Below are 22,242 nucleotides of genomic sequence, written 5' to 3'. Positions count from 1 at the left end.
TCATTGGACGTGAAATCGACGTGTGTTGGGTCTCAGTTCGCTGAGGAGGAAGTGCGATCATTCATAGGCCCAAAAGTGACCAATCAAGACAATGTTAGCAACAATTCTGAAGAAACCTGTGCTTCTCAGCCAGTACTTCTTGACAACGAAATGCTTCAATTTGGAGCAGAGACTAGTTCTCAAATCAAGAACACCATCATCGCCAGCAAGAACTCGAAAAACAGAGAGCTTTCTACGAACGCCTCAGTTGAAATCGAGAATCGAAATGAAGAAGCAATTCTCATTACGAGCTCAGCCAATCAGAGCAATTGCGATGGAGAAAAGAGTATCGTTAAAAAATATGAAACAGAGAGAGAAATGAGTTTTTAGTCTAGAGATCTTAGCTTTGAAATCCAACACGAATTAGGGGCCACGCCAGGAACTCATAATTGTCAATCTGTAAAAGAATCATTGTCGCCTGTAGAAGAGTCAAACCATGTTGCTGAGACTGAAAGCGGCTTCCTGGGACAAATTTCATCGGATGTCGCTGGAAAAACCGAAACACCATCGAATATCAAGCTCATTAGTCAACAATCCATCATTGACACTCTCAGTAACGAACTCGATGAAGTTTATAATGAAGAGAAGTAATCGAAGAAAACATCTCATTTTGTCGAAGAGGATCAAAAAGAAGCTCAATTTCCGACAGCAAACCAGAAAATCAACAAAGACTTGGCCAACTTAGGTGTGCTAGATAAGGATATTTCAAAGATAAATGCTTTACATCAAGATCAAACTCCAAAGGTTTTAAAGCAACATCAAACTATAAAGGAAATACAACTAGAACAAATGAGCCAGAATCATCAAGAATCCCCCGAAGAATCCCAAGATCTAGTTCAACAAAAGCATCAAGAGCAAGAATATCCAAAGGACAATAAGGCTCCTCAAAAGCAAGAGGTTTGTAAGGAAGAGGAAGCGACCAAAAGTCAAGAGGTTTTCGAGGAACAAAACGTCACCAAGGACCAAAACAGGGTGAAGAAACAATACGATCCTAAGGAACATCAAGCTCCCAAACAGCAAAAGTCTCCCAAAGAACAAGCCCTTTGCAACGAAGAAGAAGCTCCAAAAGAAGGGGAAGCTATAGAGGGACAAGAAACTCCGACAGAAGAGAAAGCTTCCGAGGAAACATGGGCTTCCAAGCAACAAAAAGATTCCGAGGGACAACATGCTCACAAAGAACAAAACGCCTCCCAAAAACACCAGGCTCCCAAAGAACAAGAAGCCCCCCAAAAACAATCTGCTCCCAAAGAACCAGAAGCTCCTGAGAAGCAACAAGATCACAAAGATCATGTAGAACGCGAGGAACAAGAGGCTTTCAAAGAACAAGAAGTCTCCGAGGAACAACTTGCTCCAAAAGAAAAACCTGCTCTCGAAGAACAAGAAACCCCTATTGAACAAGATGTCCCTGAAGAACCAATTCAACTTGAGGAACCAATTGCTCTTAAGGAGCCAATTGCTCTTAAAGAGCCAATTGCTCTTAAGGAACCAATTGCCCTTGAGGAACCAATTACCCTTACGGAACCAGATACTCGTAAGGAGCAACCAACTCCTAACATGCAAAATGCCCCCGAAGAACATCCTCATGAACAGAAACCTCCAAGGGAAAATGAAGTTCTTAATGAACAGAACGCTTTCAAAGAACCACACTCTTCCATGAAACAGCAAGCTCCTAAAGAGCAGGTAGCTGCAGATGAAGAAAAAAGTTTAAAAGAGCATACAACTCCCAAGGAAGAAGAGGCCCCCAAAGAACAAATCGCCTTCAAAGAACAGGAGACCCCCATGGATCAAGACTCTTCCAAAGAACTGGAACCTATTAGGGAACCCGATCCTCTCCAGGGGCAAGAGACTCGCAAAGAACAAGAGCCTCATAAGGAGCAAGACGATTCAAAGGTTCAAGAAGTTCCCGAAGGTCAAAGCCAATGCGAGAAACAAAAAACTGATGAAAAATGTGAAGCCTTCCAGGAACAAATTTCACCTGAGGAGCTGGAACCCATCAGGGAACACGACTCTCCCAAGGAACTGAAAACACTCAAGGATCAAGATCTTCCCAAGGAACTAGTTATTCTTAAGGAACAAGAAACTCTCGACGAGCAATACCGATTCAAGAAACAAGACTCTCCACGGAAACAACAAACTCTCAATGAACGCCCCCCTTGCAATGATCAAAAGGCTCCCGAAAAACTTGGAACTCCCAAGAAGCAGGAACCACTCCGTGTTCCAGGCTCTCCCAAGGAACAGCAAAACTGTGATGAACAAGATTCTCTGGAAAAGCAGCCTTTGCATGAGAATGATATTGTTGGAAAGAAGAACTATGTTCCCAAGAAAGATGATGTTATTTTCAGTGAAGTCTTGCCTGGTTTTAAGGACGATGAAGCGGTTCTCGTCGAAGGTTCTGTTGTAGCGGCCGAATGTCCTACTCCTCTTGATGAAAATGTTGTTGTTGCTGCTGCCAGTGAAGTTTCCGTTGATTCGAAAGAATCCACCGTTGTTCTCAAAGGAAGTGTTATTGATGGTGAAGACGGTTTTGTTAGTTGTAGAGAAGGTGCTGCTGATCCTAGTATGGGTGTTACTAGTTCCGAAAAAGGTGCTACTCTTCTGAATAAAGACCATCATGTCTCAAAGGAAGATGGTAATCCTCAAACAAATACCAATTCCTTGGAAGATGGTGGGCCTACTGAAATTATTGTTCCGACTTCGAAGGAAGACAATTCATCCGAGAGAGATCCTCTTCCAATTGAGGAAGTTACCGTTATCCAAGCGGAAACGTCGAAGTGCAAAAGTGTTTCTGTAATGGAAAGTAGTGACATCGTTTCTGTGGAGAATCCTCAAAATCGAGATTCTCTCGTCAACGCTGGAGTGGAAATTCCATCACCCGTCAAGGACGAATTCGGTTCAAGTTCCCTCCAAGGTCATGGCAATGAATTTAGGAATCTAGTGCAATCCGATCAAACTTCGTTAGATTTGACAAGTACATGTGAGGTGTCCCCAGATGCTTTCCATTCAGTTGAGAATTCAGAGGGACACTGCCCTGATGAAGAACAGTCAAAATGTGACAAAGATCTCGGATCACCCGACGGACCAACTCCGTCGAAGTCAGAATCAAGCGGTTTGAAATACCAAGAAGAACTCAAAGCTACAACATCAACGCCAGCCATCATGCCTCTCATTAAAACTGATATCAACCTTGGACAAGAGTCCCAAGAGGCGGTGCTTATGAGGGATGTTGAGAACTCTATTCCTGCCTCAAAACTTCCCGTATTACAAGAAGTGGTTTCAAATGCTCCCTCAGAACACCCAAATCGAAAGGCTGTCCTGCCACAAGGATATAGTCATATTGAAGAACAAGTTGCAAGAAATGTTGGTTCCGATAAAGAAACTCGAAATGATGAAGCTCATGATAGCAAGGTTGAGGAGGAAAACTCACAAACCACCACCAATGAGTCGAGTAATGATGTCCTGAAAGATTCGGTGACCATCTCCGACGGTCAATTGCTAGCGAATTCAATGCCAAAAGAGACTCAAGCGTTAAACAAACTAACGCAAAAGATCGATGCCTTAGTTTCAGAAAATATCTTGGAGACATCAACGAAGAAATGCGTGGAGGAAGAAAATTCGAAAGAGCTCCAAGAACTGTCCAAGTTATCAGCCCAAAGTGTCGAACTAGTGTCAAAAAGTCCTGAACGGCTTGGGAAGCCGATTGAGACGGACTTAGTAAAATCTCTTGGCTTGGATGGCATAGTGAAGGAGAGTGAAGACTCCCCCGAGAACACCATCGCACTTGATCAAGACGAAGGAGCTGAAAAGTCAACTTTAACCTGTGATAAATCCAACGACACAAATCCTCGTGGAGAAATTGCTGCAGTCCCCGGGAGTAGCGGAGAGGTCAACGAATCTGATTCTGTTGCCACCAAAGATTCTGAAGTCATGTCGGATTGGGATGCGGAAGAGGATGAAGAAGAAGAGGAAGAGGAGGAAGAGGAAGGCCAGGGCAACGAATATGATGCCGATGAGGATGGGCGGTCTTCATCCTTGTCCTTTAGAACTACCTCTTCGGCTGCGTCAACAAGCCACGTTGACATTAGCCAAACTGTGATTCCAGTTTCCTCGTCATTAATGAGTACCTTGAAAATGCAAAGCTCAAATCTTCCACTGCCGGTTTCGACAACGGATGGCTCCTTGGCGTCAAATGTTGCAAATTCTGTTACCGATTTTCTCATCTCGAGTGCAACGCAATCGACCAAGAAACGGGGAAAGTCTTCCGGACTACTTGTGTGTCCCTATTGTGATCGCAAGTATAAAGAGCGTCATCGGTATGATATTCACATTCGGTTTCATACAGGAGAAAAGCCTTTTATTTGTCCAATGTGTCAAAAAGGGTTTCGTGAACAGCGAAAGCTTAACTTACATATAGCTCGACACAATAGCTCACTAGGTCACAAATGCCACCTGTGTCCAAGAAGTTTTGAGGGCCCTAAAGCATTAAACAAGCATTTAGATGCTCACAAGAACAATCGTTATGTTGCTCCCAAAGTTATCACAAAACCCGATGGAACCGTGTCAATGGTCTTGCCTGAAGATCCCAACTTAAGGAAGACCGGGAGTGAAACCACGCTTCCAGAGCAATCCATCGTACCGACTGGATCCATCCAGCAGCCACCTGTTTTGGGTGATGTAACTCCAAGTTCCTCCTCGATTTCTTTAACCTTGCCGTCTGGTCCTGATCTTGAGTTTAGCGAATCCTCCACCAGTGATGACCACGGAACTATAAGTCTTTCAATGGATGATCTCATGCAATATGCAACTCCACTGCCTCCCCTTCAAGAACACTCTCATCACACGACAGTAGCTCCGGATTTAGAAGAGAGATTGATCCACAACGATGAGGGCAAACTGAAAATTGTTCCTGTTGGGATGGAAGAATTTCTGACTCCCCAATTCGTGAACTCTTCACAAGCTTCGCAATTGGCTTCAAATATGGCACCTACCTCAGATCAGCGATTGGGCTCATCAAATCTAGGAGACCATGCCATGAATTTGCACGCACCCAGCCTCAATGATTCGGGCGAATTTCCAGACTTGTTAGATTCGGAAAGTAATCTGACCACCCTGGACTATCGAAAGTACAATGAGGATGAGAACAAGCCCACAGTAAAGGACGAGTCATCGGGACTGATCTTCACTACACTGAGCTGTCCTCAATTTCCTAGCGAGGAGAAAAAGCCTGAACCTCCGACAGCTCCAGAGCCCCCGCCTCCTATGGTTGTGGCTCGAAAATCGGCACCGCAGATCACATTTAAGAGAGGGGATGGTAAGTCCAGTAGCAAGGCCCAAGATTTCATCAAGGCTTTGACCTCGGAGGCTGTGGCTCAGCTCTCAAAGGCCAAGATCAATTTACCTGCTGGTACTTGCCTTGTCCCTGCGGATGCTAAATGTGAATCTGCTACCACTACCACTACTATAGCCTCAACCGTCTCTTTGCCAGATGGCTTAAACATCAGCCCGGCGGCGGCTCCATCTACCTCAACCTTTTTAAGTGATGTTGTTGTGCGGTCCAAGCCTATGACCATTACAATTCAGTACAAGATATTCCCCGACTCGCAGGGCCAGCCTCAAAAGATTGCAGTTCAACGAGAATTGGCTGATTTTCTCAATGAGGCTCCTGGACAAACCCTCGGGACGCCAATTATTTCCTCCGAAAGCATACCCGCGGGAGGTTCATTGACTGACTCTTCATCAATATCGAGCAACGTATCGTCGCCAGTTCCGCCCTCCATTACCTCTAGTTCTTCCGCCGCTCTTGCGACCACTTCTGCTCTCTCCACTCCTCTAAGTTCGGCTCAAATGACCCCGACAACTCCGTTTGGTGACATCCACGCTAAAGATCCAGCCAAAGAAACGCGAGAGGTCTTTTCTGCCTCAGGCCAAAAATTCGAGATTCCGACCATCGTGACGAGTGGTTTTGATTTAGACAATCTGTTGTGCACCATCTGCAACAAGGGTTTCAAGAATGACAAAACGTTGATGGGCCACATGCTGAATCATTTTGGAGTGGCTCCGAAGATGGCCGATTGTCCCATTTGTGGCCTCACACTTCAAAAAAAAAGTTATGCTCGTCATTTGCGCCTTCATGGGGATGTGGTTCCCGTGGTGTGCCCTTACTGTCAGAAGGGGTTTCGAGAGAGGAGAAGTCTTGATAAGCACATTCGAGCCATTCATGGAGTTGAAAGACCTTTTGCTTGCAACCATTGCGAGGCCAGATTTAAGACCCCACTGGAACAGACGGCCCATATGAATCAACATATAAACGGATTCGCTCATAAGTGTCACGTGTGTGGACTTGCCTTCGAGGATAACGAGTCACTCAATATCCATTACAAAGTGCACTCTGGAGTAAAACCGTTCTCGTGCGAAATTTGTGGCAAGGCCTTCACTTCTGAGAAGAATAAGCGGGTTCATGTGCTCCGGCACCAAGGCAGTCTTCCTTTCAAGTGTGATGTGTGCAATATGACCTTCGAGTCCCAGGTTCACCTAAGCAAACACGCTGCCAGTCACACGAGGAAGACCGAAGTCATATCGGCCAAAATCAACACCTTTTTGGAATCGTTCAGTGCTTCTTTAGAGAATGATATGTTGGGCTTAGACGAAAGCTTCGAAACTGAGCAAGGCGTGAGTCTGTCCGATGATACGAGTTTGGAGGCAGCAGCCGCTGAGGCGGCACTCATTTTCGGACAAAACGATTTCCCCGAAGAAATCTTGGGAGAAACAGAGGATGACACCGCCTCACAATTTAGTGCATCGGGTGATTTTGCCATTCCTGAGCCGAAGGATGGAGACTCTTTACAATGCAAAACATGCAATACCGTGCTTAAGAACAAGAGATCATACATGATCCACATGAAGCGACACGCCGGACTGTTAAAGTTCAAGTGCAAATACTGTCCCAAAACCTTCCAAGGAAACTTCAAGTTGAATCGTCATATGCGTGTTCACGTTCGGGAAGGGACCAATATTACTCCTCCTCCGCCTCCCGAGGCGCAGAAACCAGCGCATTCCTTATCCTTGGGTGCGAATCCCTTGGAGCATCATACCATGCGCGAACAAGAGGTCAGTGTGGAAACCACGAAATGTGCTCTTTGTCCCAAGACTTTTACGGATAACGAGAGCTTGCAAGAACACACGCGAGTTCACTTCCAGGGCAATGAGAATGAGAGGAGAATAGATAGCAAACTACTCAAGGATAAATTGTTATCCAAAACTAGGCCTGCCAAATTCAAGGCATTGACCAAAGTACAGAAGCTAGCTCCCGTCATGTTCCACCCTTTCACTTATCAGTGCACGATTTGTGACGTGGAATTGCCTTCCAAGACTTCGCGGGCTGTGCACAAGATCACCAAACACAACCGACGGAGCTGGAAATGTAAGTTCTGCTCCCAACTCTTCTTGAACCGAACCCATCTATTGGAGCATTTAGAGATAAGTCACAAAATGGATCGCGAAGAAATGCAAATGCTGGGCATCCTCAAGAAAGCCAACATTTTCATTGCTCTTCGGAAACCATACAAGCCTCCACTTCCCCCCAGTCCATCTCCACCCCCAACACCACCCGCCTTAGTCAGTGGTGGGCTTAGAGAAGTCCCGGGCTCAAACTCTCCAGCTTTGAAATACGTACAGAACGAAGAACTCTTTGATGCTCCCAATCTCACTTGCCTGGCTTGCAACAAGTCCTTCAAGAACTCTCGAGCATTCAAACATCATTGTGATAGACACCAAGGGACATTGAAGCATAAATGTCCAGAATGTGTTAAGTCGTTCATCCGGCGCTCAGAGGTGAACAGACATTGCATTGCGATTCATGGCAGGCCTTTAAGACCTGATGAGGACACAATTCAGCATTTACTCACTGACAACAACTCTAGATTACAAACATTTGACCAAGGGTCCAGCATTGTCGCCAACTTCTCTCTTCCTAGTGATTTGAGTTCCGAACTAAACACCCTCCCTCTGGGACACTATCAAGTCCCTGATGGAACAATTTACAGGCATGATCCTTCATCTCTCATATCTGATGCTTCAAGATGTTCGACAGCTTTGTCAGAATCGGGAGGCTATGAGTTCTCCTTGGCGGCTACTAATTCGTTCGTGGAAGAGCCAATAGAAGACGCTTCAAAAATCATTGAGCAAAAAGATAAGTTGATTGCCATGATGCAACAGAAACTCGTCGAAAAAACACTCACAAAGAAGAAAAAGAAGGACAAAAGTAAGAAAGAAAAGCGTAAGAAAAGCCTTGAAAAGGAGTCTGTAACTGTACCCACTGATCTCCAAGAAGCAAAAGATCAATCTAAGAATGACTCTAAGCCTGCCAAAATTGCTCTACCAGGACCTATCATGTCGATGCCTCTCCTTATGGAGCCACGGGTCGCAAGCCCTTTGCAAAGTGTCGCTCAAACCACAACACGAGACCAACCTCCAACCAAATCGGTCAACGCACAGAACATCAGTGAAGAAATTCCAGCAGATAATGATAATAAATTTTCTGTTGTCATTCGAAAGCAAAAGTGCCAACTTTCAGAAGAAGATCGCATCAAGTCTGAATTGGAATTTGACAAGCTCATCAGCACTAAAGCTAAAGCCAAAATAGAAACCTTCACTCCATCGTCATCTTCCATTGAAGAACTTACGAGCGCCATGTCCCAAAACGCAGTGGTTCATATGCCAATTGTCTTGGAAGAGTCTAATACCGGAGATCCATTGAGTTCAGAAGCTGATTTAGCCAATGAAGGTCTCGAGGACATGGACGATTTGCCAGATCTATTAGCGACAAGCTTTTCAGATGAATCCACAATGAAAAAGAATACAACCGACTTTTCAACACCAAATCTCTCTTCAAACCCAGCTACGTCAAATTTGAAGACCAGTTTTTTCGTTGAAGAAATCCCCTCTGTGCAATCCAATTTGATAGTAGACCAATCGTCCAAGGTCATGATGTTGAAAGGGAAACAGGAGGGAAAAAATTCTGAGGAGAGTATGCCAACCGAAAACATATCTGGGCATGTAAAATCTGGGGTAATAGAGTCCCATGCACCAAGAGTAATGGATGATGAAGTGCCTCAAGGAGAAGTGTTGGAAGAAACTAAGTCAACAGACAAAGAGACTGTAAATCAAGTGGTGACAGAAAAAGCATCTGAGAATATGGAATTTTCTGCAATGCATCATGAAAAACATCAAGAAATAACATCAAAGGAGAAGCTGGTTGAAGAAAAGGCTCCTGAAGTAAAGAAATCTGAGGTAAAGACTTCTGAACTAGAGGCATCTGAAGTGAAGACATGTGAAATGGAGACATCTGAAGTGGAAATATGTGAAGTGATGGTACCTGAGGTTACTGAAGCAAAGTCACCAGAGATGAAGACACCTGAAGCAAAGACCTCAGAAAGCAAGGCTCCTGATATGATGGCTGCTGAAGTAAGGAGTTCTGAGTTGAAGACATTTGAAAGAAAGACGCCTGAAGTGAAGGCTATTGAAGAAATGACGCCTGAAGTGAAGGCATCTAAAGCAAAGGCACCAGACATGAATATATCTGAAATCAAGGCTACTGAAGAAAGGGCACCTGAAATGAAGCCGTCTAAAGCAAAGACACCTGAAATGAAGGCATCTGAAGAAAAGGCACTTGAAATCAAGTCACCTGAAGTAGGGATTCCAAAAAGTAAGGCTCCTGATACAAAGGCACCTAACGTGAAGACACCTTACGATGAGGCACCTGAACTGAAGACTCCCGAAATGAAGACACCTGAAGTGAAGACACCTGAAGTGAAGACATCCGAAATGAAAGCACCCGAAATGAAGGCACCCGAAGTGAAGGCACCCGAAGTGAAGGCACCCGAAATGAAGGCACCCGAAATGAAGGCACCCGAAATGAAGGCACCCGAAATGAAGGCACCCGAAATGAAGGCACCCGAAGTCAAGGCACCCGAAGTCAAGGCACCCGAAGTCAAGGCATCCGAAGTCAAGGCACCTGAAGGGAAGGCACCTGAAGTGAAGACACCTGAAGTGAAGACACCTGAAGTGATGGCACTCAAAGTCAAGGCACCCGAAGTCAAGGCACCCGATGTCAAGGCACCCGAAGTCAAGGCACCCGAAGTCAAGGCACCCGAAGTCAAGGCACCCGAAGTCAAGGCACCCGAAGTCAAGGCACCCGAAGTCAAGGCACCCGAGGTCAAGGCACCCAAAGTCAAGGCACCCGAAGAAGAGGCTCTTTCAAAGAAAACGCTAAAAGCAAGGGCACCAGAAATGAAAGGACTTGGATTAAAAGCAACTGAAGCAAAGGCTCCTGAAGAAAAGGGATCTGAAGAAAAGCCATCTGAAGAAAAGCCATCTGAGGTAAAGACCTCTGAACTGGAAACATCTGAAGTGGGGACATCTGAAGTGAAGACATCTGAAATGGAAACATATGAAGTGAAGGTAACTGAACTGAAGGAATCTGACATGGAGACCCCTAAAGGGCAAACATCGGAAACAATAGCATCCAGAGTATTGAACAAAGAATTGCTTGATAGCAAAAATTCTGAAAAAAGATTTTTTTCTGATGGCAATGTCTCAAAAGAAAATGCATCCGAAAGCAAGAAAATTGTTGTGAGTGATTCTGATCCATCAACCAAATCAAGAGTGAAAGGGTTAAACAAATCAAAAGCAGAGAAGTCTGGTTCAAAGAAAAACTTGGAATCTGAAGTGCTTCCAAAGATTCCTGAAACAAATGCATCGGATGTTGAAGGTATTCTCAAAATGTCACATGACCCTGAAGTTCCGGCCGAATCTGCATCTCCTAAAAAGCCTACCAGCCCTAAAAATGAAGGTTCTCCCAAAGCGATTGAAAGCGACTCTTCAATTTCTGAGAATGAGGAATTAAGTGAAGATGGATGTCTCAGGAGAAAACTCCGAAGAAGACCCAACCTTTCTTCAATTCCCTTTGCTCCCAAGCTAAGGAAGAAAGTACTTGCTGCCAAAGAGAAAACTCCACCTAAAAAAGAAAATCCCAAAGCAGAAGACAAATCATCCTCCAAGGTCAAACCTCAGCCTCGCAAAGAATCTTCTCCCAAGAAATCATTGGCTATTTTCAAGATATTCCAAAATAAGGCTGCGGAAAAGAAAGAAGATGAAAAGGATCGTGAGAGAGAACGTGAAAGAGTGCAAGTTGATGACGAAGATCGATTCAACAACAAAGATGAAGATTTGGACTTGTTGCGGGAAGAAAAAAAGGCAGTGAAACAGCCTTCGGTGGTTCCAAAGAAGACATCAAGACAGAAGAAGAAAGTACGAACAAAGAAACCTCCACCTCCTCCGCCCACTCCTGGAAGCAGGAGTTCTTTAAGAAACAAATTCAAGCCCTCCGATATTGATCCTACTGCATTAGATTTTGAAAGCTTAGATGAAAATCAGTCCAAGAGCCCAGTCAATCAGAATGTCAGCAATTTCGACTCATCAATCCCCGTCGCTCCAATGACTGATGCTAACCAAGAGCCAATCAAGGAAAACGATCAGAAAATGGTAGTCAAAGTTGTTGAAGAGGAAGAAACAATATCTGACCGGATCGAAGGGGGAATCCAAGAAGATTCAGAACAAAGGGATGGACAAAAAATATCCGCCGAGGTTAACGTGGTAGAAAGACACAACCAAGCCAAAGTGGAAGAGATTCATCCCAAGATAGATCATGACGAGCAGGGTGATAACGAGATGACCATTGAACCAGAAGCAACAGCCAAACCTGTGCAGGAAATAGAAATCTATCCTTCTGAGGGACAAAGTGAATCTGTTCTTCCTCTGTCTGGACGTTCCTCTAAATCAGAATTACAACCAATAGTCGGGTTAGGTGCTTGTATGGAGTCCGAAAACCAAGACAAAGCTAAGACTGTAACGAAAGTCGAATCTGAAAAAATCCAGTCAAAGAAGGCTGTAGCCTGCGCGAGTGGTGAAATAAGATCGCATCAGGAACTTGAGCTGGATCCCAAAAATCCATCCAAGGTCAAATTAAGCAAGGAAAAAAACAAGCCTAAGAAACAGATCAAAGGGAAGAAGGAGAATGAAAGTCAAATTGAGGAACCTTCGGCAAACGTTATTGAACCTGAACTACCAAGTGACGAGAATGCCCAAGATAGCAATGAACCTTTGGTCAGAAAAACACGAGGACGCACGAGAAACAAATCGTCAATCACGTCGGATTCCAAAGCGAAGCAAGCTGCTCCAAAAATCGATCCATCTGAAAAGGAGAAATCAATTTCCACCATTGAACTTGGGACTTCCCCCGTGACGGATAAATCCCCTACCCCCAAGAGGAGAGATACTTCAATCAAAAGTGATTTGGATTTGTCTTCTAAAACCATCCGCGAAATCCAGAAGAAATCTCCCACAGTTTGCATTAAGATCATGAATGAAGAAGATATTGAAAGATCCATCAAAGGAGAAGCCATTGAGCCCACTCCAGCCTCGATTAAACCCACCATCGAAGTCAATCCTGAAGTGGAAGCCTCTTCCAAGGATCATGCAGACTTACCGCGCTCTCCAAAAGGAGCTGGTGATCGATCCAAATCTCCTTCAAGATTCAGCCCCCGTAGATCTCGCAAGTCCGAATCATCAATTGTATCAGAGCCGATCCTCGCTCCCTCGACTCCCTTAACATCTCAAGCGAAAAAGAAGTCCTCCAACTTAATCAAAGATGGAAGAGTTTCTGAGCCAGAGTTATCTGAAAGTGTTGAATTGGACAAACTCCAAGCTGAAGCGCAAACATTATGTGGAGAAGATGAGGCGTCCAAGGCTAAGAAGAACGAGGAGAACCTCTCTGCAGACCAATCTAAAGCTACGGCTCTTAAAACCAAGGCCAAATTGAGCATTGGATCAAAATCTAAACCTACCACTCCCGTTGTTTGTATGGACAAACCTAATCCTATCGCAAGAATAGCTAATGATGAATCTCAAGCTGCGACGGCTATTTCAAACCAAGAAATTAATGAGAAATCCCTCCCTCCAAAGAGAAGAGGACGCAAGGCAGTGGCTACCAAAATCGAGGCCAAAGTGTCCATTCCAGACGGACCAAAAGTGACGCAATCCAGCGTTCCAAAAGTGATTGAACCTGTGAACAATATTGAAAATAAAATGGCCGAGGAACCCACGGCTTTGTCCCCAAGGGTAACCAGGAGAAGAAGGAGGTCGAGTAAAACATCTGAACCTCTTGAGGCTGCACCTGAATCCGACTTGTGTGGCCTCCCAACAGTTGCCGAAATTGTTTCTCCATCCAAGATCCCAATACCTGAGCCAGTGCTTCAGAGTGATCCTGTTAATAAATCTAAGGCATCCTCAACTCCTCCAAAGAAGAGAGGTCGTCCCCCTAAGAAAGCCAAACTGGATTCACCTCAAGCCAACGAAAGCTCTCCAAAGAAATCAGGGACCACTGAGCCAAAAGAACAACATGCTTCAGTAACAGTAGCCAAGAATGTTATGGAAGAAGAGCACACGCCAGTAAAATTGACCAAGAAAACCTCCTATGTCCAAGACACGAAAGATTCAGAGATTAAGGCACAATTGCCAGAGCCCAAAGACCTGGAATTACCCTCAAACTTGTGTAAGATCGAAACTGGCCAAGGGGTTAAGACTAGGTACTCGTGTCTGGTTTGTAACAGAATTTTCATGAGAAGAGACAAAATCACCGAACACATTCACTCTGAACACAAAAAGCAAGTAGCTGAACAGCCTACTGAGCTTCAGTTAGCTCCTCTAAACCATGTTGCTAAAATGAAGTCACCCGAAAAGAAAACGGAAAGTTCTCAGCCAAAAACAAGTGAGAAAGTGAAGATGCAAGCGCAACGAGACTTGTCTGTCGAAGATCCTAAAGAGCAACCTTCACCACCGCCGCCAATGCAAGTAGACTCTATTGTGAAGATTCCAAAACGCCTCGAGAAAATCCGGAGCAAAGTTGACAAATTGACTCGACAAGTCAATGAACTTCTAAGTTTGAAACAGAACAAGATCCAATGGAATCAATCGTCGGAGAGCTATAACTTGTGGAAGAGTCTGGGGAAGAGTTGCCGTTTCAAGAAACACAATTTTAAATCTCAAGTACCAACTGGCAATAGTAGTCGAATCGTTCTCAACTTAAGACGACAACATGGTCCTCGATTTAGTGTAAGTTCTGGCAAACGATCCCCTTTGAAATTAAGGTTGAAATGTGAGAACCCTGAAGCGGTGGATCTTTTCCCAAAGAATGGAAAAGGTAAACTAAAGAAGAGCGAAAAAGTCCAGCCTGTGGTCAAGAGACGTGGCAGACCACCCAAGAAGCCTGAATCTATCATTGAAGTGAAATCTGAAACAAGTGCGACGGCGACATCACCCTCTCAAGACCATCACGATCTACCGATCAATGAAGATTCTAAAGATTCCAACCTGGACCAACAGGAACCTCCTCCAAGAAGACGAAGTCGATCACGTAAATCATCAAACCCATTGAAGATCGAGCAAGTGCCAATCATCCCTATAATCTCGCGTCCCATCTTTGATGCACCATTGGTAACTAAAGTGTCACCTGCTCCCATTGTACCATCTAAGGGACAGAAGAGTCCGTCTCAAAAAGATCTCAATCCCAAGAATGCGACCGATTCTGAAGAAGTCAACAAGAAGCCTGAAGATTCATTAGTTGTCGTCAAATCTGAAGCGTCTCCGATCCAACCTCGAGATGAAGCCCTAGAACCTCGTCGTAGAGGACGTAAAAGGAAAACTGAAATAGTTGACATCGAAAAAACCTTGATTGATTCAGAAGAACCCGACACCCCCAAATCCAACGTTCCTCAAAGCCAAGAACCCAAGGAGGTTCTGAAGGCAGAAAATGACGAAATGCCAGAACAAGATCCAAGTGACATCCCAATTACTCGAAAAAGGACCAAGAGGGCTATTGAGGACTCACACGTGTCATTGCCAAGCGCGACACAAGCAAGTGATGTTTTGATGACCCAAGTACAGACTGTTGAACCATCTCCAGAGAAAGGGGCGGAAAAGCCCAATGTTCCAAAACGTCGAGGAAGGCCGAAACGAGTGCCCGAAGAACAAAACCCTGTTGATCCCGAGCCATCAACATCAGCAACCAATCTGACGAGAACAACAACAACAACACAGAATGCGTCAAATCTTCCAAAAGCAAAGGTTGATGGCCAGACTTTATCTAAGCGAGGTCGAACAAGGAAAACCAAGGAAAAGTCTATGGATCGGTCTAATAGTCCACCATTACCGTCATCAACAAGGATAACACGTGGTCGCCATGCCTCGTCGACTTCGTCGTCGTGCACGGTGAAAAAAGATGACGAACGACCCAAGGAGGAGGACATGCCCGTCGAAAATGTTCCCTCTGCCACTCCATCCAAGCGAGGACGACCCAAAAGGAACATCCAGAGTGAATCAGAAGCCCCCTTAGCTGCCTCATCTTCTAACCCCTCTCCACCCTCTTCTTCAACAGCCAATCCTTTGAAAAGAAAACGAGGAAATAGTGAGACTCTTTTGGAATCTGATCTCAATGTCGGTTCAGAGGTCTCAAGTGGTCCCACAGAAGTCAAACCAGAGGTTGCTGATCCATCCCCAACTTCACCGGCCAAATCCCAAACTTTGGCTGAGCGAGTCTCTGAAGAGAAGGAGAACAGTGTGAAAGGCATCAAACTGGTTATAAAAGCTCCTGTTGGCTTAACCGTGCCCGACAAAGAATCTGCTGAAGCCGAAGATGATCCTGAAACCAAATATGTGGTCCAATCCTCGGAGGAAAACCCGCTGAAATTGAAATTGACCTCGGGGAACAAGAAGAAAAAGAAAAAGAAGGACAAATCTAATGATGAATCCCAAGAGGAATCTTCGATTGGCGAGAAGCACAAGAAGCATAAGAAAAGAAAGCACAAAGAGAAGGAAAGAGAGAGCACTTCATTGAAATCTCCCCTTGTGTTACGGATTAAGAGTCCCAACGCTCCTGACCGCTTGTCGCTCTCTCCTAGTAAGAGTGCCGCATTGGAGAAATCCCTGGATTCTGTTCCCACTGATGTTATGATTTCCCAAGATCAACAATATCAATTGACACCTCGGTCTTTACCCAAAGCGGCGCGCTCCCAATATCCTTCAGAAAAACATCCCTCAGAAAAACATACCTCAGGCTCTAACCCTACCAAGGCAGTTTCCAAACCGTCATCCTATGGACCATCCTCCTCTTCTGCATTGCCAACAACATCTTCCAGCGGCACATCTGTTTCAGAGAGCTCTCGCCGAACTCGTCCTCTGCGGAAAGAATCGAACTTATCTACATCAGTGTCCTTTAGGGCTACAACGCTCGCCGTTCCCGCACCGTCAGATACGACGGGGAGCCGAAATCGGACTCCATTGAAAGGGCCCACCTCCTCTTCCGGAGTTTTATTCGCTGCTCCCTCTACCGGGTTGTCGAAATCATCAACAACGACGACAACGACGACGTCTTCGGTGATCTTTGGATTCCAGAACAACATTAGCGATGAAGCTTCGCCTTCGCCTTCGCCTTCGCCTTCTTCATCTTCGAGCGTCGTAGCGCTTGGCCCGTCCACATCTTTCGCGTGTTCTTCGAGGGCTGCTCCTGCTGTGTCGTCTGCCTCCAGTGATGTGCCTCTCTTTGCTCGCTTGAATTGCAGCAGGAGGACTGATAACACAAACGCAATGATGACAACTCCTGATATGAGGAGGACAGAGGAAGAAGAACAAGAACACAAGGAAAAGAGGGTGGGAGAGTCCTTTGACAGCCAAGGGAAGCGTCCGATTTCCATTACACCCTCGTCGAGTATGGTCACATTCTCTCCAGATTCTTCACCTGAACACCAGTCCACGCTTCCTTCCTACCAGCACCACGATACGCTCGGATTGAATGAAGGCACTTTCAATAACATTCTCAAGACAATTGGTGGCGATGACGACAACGAGCAGGATCAGGTTGATCAGGTACACCAAGCAGGAGGCCGCACCCGTATTTACCCTTCAATTCGAAGCGGGCCCTCGGGTCGTGGTGGTTTTTCGCAAATCAGAAGCCGGGAACCTGTTGGTGGACCAATAATAGCAACATCAGCAACAGCAGGCGCAGGCACAGCCTCATCATCAACATCAACATCGCTATTCTTGCCCTCGGTGGAGCAAGTGGATGGAAGCATTGATACCTGTTCCCGAGCCTCTGCGTCCGTGAGCTCGGCCTCTCCGAGGATTTCCGAAGAAGATGGCGAGGAGCGGAAAGGGGACAAACCCAAACGACCTCGCCAACTTTTGGTCTCTTCCGGACAAAACCTCATTCAACAGCGAATAACGCAGACGTCAGCGGCCATCAAACCCAAGAGCAAATCCGCTTTGATATTCAGAGTGTTCAAAACCTCATCCAAATACCGAAAGTTCGTGGTGGTCAAGAACCGCAAGACTGAAAGCCGAATATACGAATTGGACGAGTACTTGGAGCGTGAAGCTAATCATACCCTAGACGAACCATTTGATGAGGACGAAGGAGATTGGGTTGGGAACAAAGATCGAAGCAAGAAGAAGGATTCCCAGTCACCATCAAAATCGTCCTCCTCGACTCCCGTGTTGGACCAAGTTCGGACCGACGGTGTAGACAAACGGTTGGAGTGCTCCATGTGCAAGCGGACCTTTCCCAATTTAGTTCGAGCACATGCACATCGGCAGATGCATCAAGATGAACTAAAGAAACGGTCTTTCCGGAGATCCAAATCTAAAGACACCCCGGGATCCAATTCATCCTCTCGACGAGTCAGTGTTGATGAATCTCTAGCGAGTCTCGACGATGACGAGTCGATGTTGATCTCACAGGTGGACGGAGAGACGGATTTGGATGTTCTAACTCAAGGTCCTGGCGCGTCTTTCAAGCCTCAAAATCAAGTGACCAATCCGATGACCGGAGCAATGTCCTATCCCAGTTCCATGAGTGTAGTGTCCAGTGCGAATCAAGTTGTGATAACCACATCAAACAGCAATGCACTTACCTCACATGTCGGGTCTAACACGGGGAACGTTTATCTGAGCACTGGTTCCATCGGCAGCAACCCGACACGGGTGTTGATCCTGAAGAAGAATAGCACCTCGTTCAATAATTGCAATCCATCACAAACCTCGATGGGAATGATCCAATCTAGTGTGGCAAACACGGTTCAAATTCAACAAATTCCCCGACTGATCCAAACAAGTTGTCCCAATGTGATCCAGACTGTGCCCACGCCCACGTCGTACCCCCCTCTATCCGTGATACCAAGATCCACATCCGCAGCCTCATCTTCGTCTTCAAGCTGTGGCAGTCAGAACTTGTCGGCTTTCGCCAAAGAGCTCCTTGTTTCAGATAATGCACATCCCATGCTCATCAAGCAAGACCCTGTCATGATGTCAACTGACCGAGAGGATCACGAACTTATGTTGCCAGATGCCTTACATCTGTTCGAAGGAACAAACTTGGATCACGGTGGGGATGCAATCCACCTTTCGATTGACGATATTGCCAGCTATGCGCAACCCATTGTCACCGCCGATGGAAGTCAGGCTAGCTTCGACACCTCGATTGAAACGGCAAGCTTCTTGAGTGGAACAGATGCCTTGGATATTGCAAGTGAGACCACCAATGGAACAGCTTCACTGAGTATCCCGGAAATTCGGAGCGAGAGTGGAACTCCATCTTTGCCTGACGAGGGTGAATTTCCATGTGGTCAGTGTGAGAAAAAGTTTGGCAACCGTCGAAATCTCTTGTCGCACATGCGAAGGCACACTGGGGATTATAAGTTGTTCTGCCAGGAATGTGGAAAGGGATTCTTCACTCAATCCAAGCTGGATTCCCACAAGAGAAAGCATACCGGTAAGCAGCCGCAGTTGAGATGAATTATACGTAGTTGTGAGGAATGCGCGTGTTTATAATCCCATGTTTTCTCTTTTTCTTCTCTTTATCGATTCATAGGTGAAAAGCCCTTTCGATGCTTATTCCAAACCTGCTTGAAGCGATTCCGGTACAAGGGTGATCTTTCCAAGCACATCAAACGCTACCATCCCGGCCACACCCAGAATCTAGTCCAAATTCCACTCCAGGACGATGAGTTAGTAACAATTCAACAAAGCATGGCCAACACAGCAATGAAGAGTTCAACGTCGAGCATGGCAATAAAGAGTTCATCGCTGAACACCCCTTCCACAATAACATCAAGTGTGGTGCCCTCTCCTGGACCCTCGAAAGTGACATTTGTGAACACCACACCGATTCAATCCACTAATTCCACTCCACCTCCCAGTAACAGCCTCTTCTTTCCATTGCTGCCTCAGCATCCAGTCAAACCTTCCGAGTTGGAAACCATGAGTAATGGGTCAAATTCGACGTCCTCTTCCAACCACGCTCTCTTGCACCACCAACACAGCAGTGACGATAATGACCCATCTCTAGATGAAAACATAATCGCGATGTTAGCGGCCGATGACGATCATGAATCCTCGTCGATAGGAGAGATGTCGGGATTCCATTCACCTTCCCCCAACGCATCCGTGGATTCGTTCAAAACTTCAACACCGATCTTACACAATGTTTTGACAAAAGGGGCTAATACCATCAAAAACGAGATGCGGAAGGACCAGGAGCATCAATTCCATCAAAAAGTTCCGAACCACTTGCATGATCAACAGCAGCAACAACCTCAACAGCAAAACCATATACAAATCATTCCGCCTCGAAACCAAGTCATTGTTTCGCACCAGAATCAAGTGTCCCTTAATCACAACCACCATTCCCTTCAAAGCCAGAATCATCAAGTTGTCAGGTTCACCCAACAACCACAGCAACAACAACAGCAGCAACAACAACAACAACAGCAGCAGCAGCAGCAACAGCAGCAACAACAATTACAGCTATCTCGGGGTCAAGCTGTATCCCAAACGATGCCTTCGATCACCGTGACGGCCACTCCGGGTGCGTCGTCTACGCCGTCTTTCTTGGTTCCTTCGGCTTCGTTGCTTAAGCCGATCATGCCTCAATCCTCGCAACGAACCACACCCTCCGGGATCAAGTTCACCCTACCATCTGCTCCTGTGCCCTCCTCGACGTCCATGTCCACCGCTTCTATGGCTACACATTCGAAGCCTGTGATCTCACTCGTGTCTGGGAATGGACATCAAAGGGCGAACATTTCCATTAGTCCAGCTGCCTTTGTCCGAAGACCCGCCTCTCAGGCTTCAACAAAGGCCGCAATCCTTCGACCACCTCAAACAATGACTACGATGAACATCCAAGAGGTGTTAGCCAAGTCCAGACCCGTGCCAATTGAAGAAGTTCGTCCTGAGCAAACAAATTCGGCGGCCGCAAGTGCCAATCACCAGCAAAACCGACACCACCACCAACAACAGCAATCGCCATCACCACAACAACAGCAACAGCAACAACAGCATGTTCACCAACATAAACTACCCCAAATTCCAGTACAAATTCCTCTGACAGATCGTGCTTCCATCTCAGCAACAGCTTTGCTGCCTGGACGACCTCCGAAGCGTTTCCAGTGTACTTCACCCGGGTGTCAACGCAGCTTTGAGAAGGCAAACCTGTTGAGACGGCACATGAAACTTCACTCAGGCGATTGTAAATTTGTGTGCGATCTCTGCAAGAAATGCTTTGAGTCCCAATCCAAGGTCGACGATCATTACCGGAAACACACGGGAGAGAAGCCTTTTGTTTGTCACATATGCGGCAACTCTTTCAGATACAAAGGTAAGCTAGCATTTGTTTGCGGTTTCTGGACGAGGCTGTGGATTGTGTTTAATTGAATACCTCTCTTTTTTTTGTTTTAGGAGATCGGACCAAACATCTGAAGAACTTGCATCGCGTCTCCAAAATGTCCGGATTGAGCACCTCGACCACCTCGAGTGTGGCTTCCACGTCCTCTTCCTCCACTTCCGACGACAAATCCGTCTTGTTCGCGGGTTTGAACCAAGACGAAACCAACTCTTCGATCTCCTCGTTTCACTCAAATTCGGATTCCATGGCCAGTGGGTCGGTTTTGGAATCGCCCGTGAAGGTGGAGAACATGGAGATCATCAACTTAAACCAAATGCACGGCCATCACCATGACCATGACGACGACCTTGATCATACCATGGATGACTTTCATGAGACGGTTACAATGTCTTTGGACGAGGTCGTTCAATTTGCCCAACCAATTGTGACTGATTATATCTAGCCCGAAATCAACGAAAACGAACGAGAGAAATCCCAGTGTATAACAGCATCCCCAAGGAACGAGCTCTGGACTCCAAATACTACGCGGGATTGTGGGAGTGACCCCGAGCTAGAGTTGTCTTCGTTTTTTGTGTTGATGTGAAACGAAATCCCGGACCAAGGACTCGTGAGCTTAGTTCAGTTTTCTCCCAAAAATATTGTTGTGACCATTCGTGCATCAACAAAGAATAGACTCGAGCCGCTCCCTGAGCCAGAAGACCAATGTACAAAATAATAATTTAACCTGTGTCTATCCGCGATGTTTATTCCACTCTCATCATCATCTTGTTTCATCCCTGTTACGGAAGCTCTTCAATTCCATTTTCCCTCCCAAGCGAGTCACACCTCAACACATTTATCATTGCTATTATTATTGTCCTTAATACTATACTGCTACAGCTTCTGTTCTTCTTATACTACCCATACAAATATTACTACTACTACTGCAACCACTACTACTGCTACTACTACTACTACTACTATTACTCCTCCTATTGCAACAACAACGGCAATTTCTATTATCAATATAATTACTTCTACTACTACTACTACTACTACTACTACTACTACTACTACTAATGTAATCCTCGTACTTACAACTCCAATCATGAACATGTTATCAATACAATTCAATGCCAACAAAACAATATTTTGCTCGCTCCAACTCTACCACGCCCCTACTATTGCAAAAAAGGACAGCCCATCCACACCTACAAATGAAGTTGCTCCGCCTCACCCCTATAATATTGTCAACACTAATATTATCACGACACGATACAAATTCTCTTGACGAAGTAGACTTCGAGATTGTAAGGAGCAGTAAAAGAATTATACACGGAACTGTAAAATGGTTGTAGAATCATTGTTGAATCATATTGAACAGAGCAAATCCCAAAATAAATGTGTTTATGTAACAAATTCCATGCTCTTGATTT

General features: G+C 45.6%; 1 protein-coding gene across 1 annotated transcript in view; it reads left to right on the top strand.

The window, feature by feature from the left end:
• The window catches only part of LOC131889428 (uncharacterized), a 26,916-nt gene extending 4,691 nt beyond the window's left edge, over positions 1-22,225 (top strand). The window contains exons 10-12 of the mRNA XM_059238524.1: positions 637-18,913; positions 19,013-20,800; positions 20,881-22,225. Of these exons, the coding sequence (XP_059094507.1) occupies positions 637-18,913; positions 19,013-20,800; positions 20,881-21,269 (20,454 nt within the window). The 3' untranslated portion in view covers positions 21,270-22,225. The remainder of the gene's footprint in view (positions 1-636; positions 18,914-19,012; positions 20,801-20,880) is intronic.
• The last annotated feature ends 17 nt before the right edge of the window (positions 22,226-22,242 follow it).

Source organism: Tigriopus californicus, chromosome 10, assembly GCF_007210705.1.
Source record: "Tigriopus californicus strain San Diego chromosome 10, Tcal_SD_v2.1, whole genome shotgun sequence".
In the NCBI taxonomy this organism is placed as follows: domain Eukaryota; kingdom Metazoa; phylum Arthropoda; class Copepoda; order Harpacticoida; family Harpacticidae; genus Tigriopus; species Tigriopus californicus.
The sequence above is the reverse complement of the archived record's forward strand: the minus strand, read 5'-3'. Positions and strand labels throughout refer to the sequence as shown.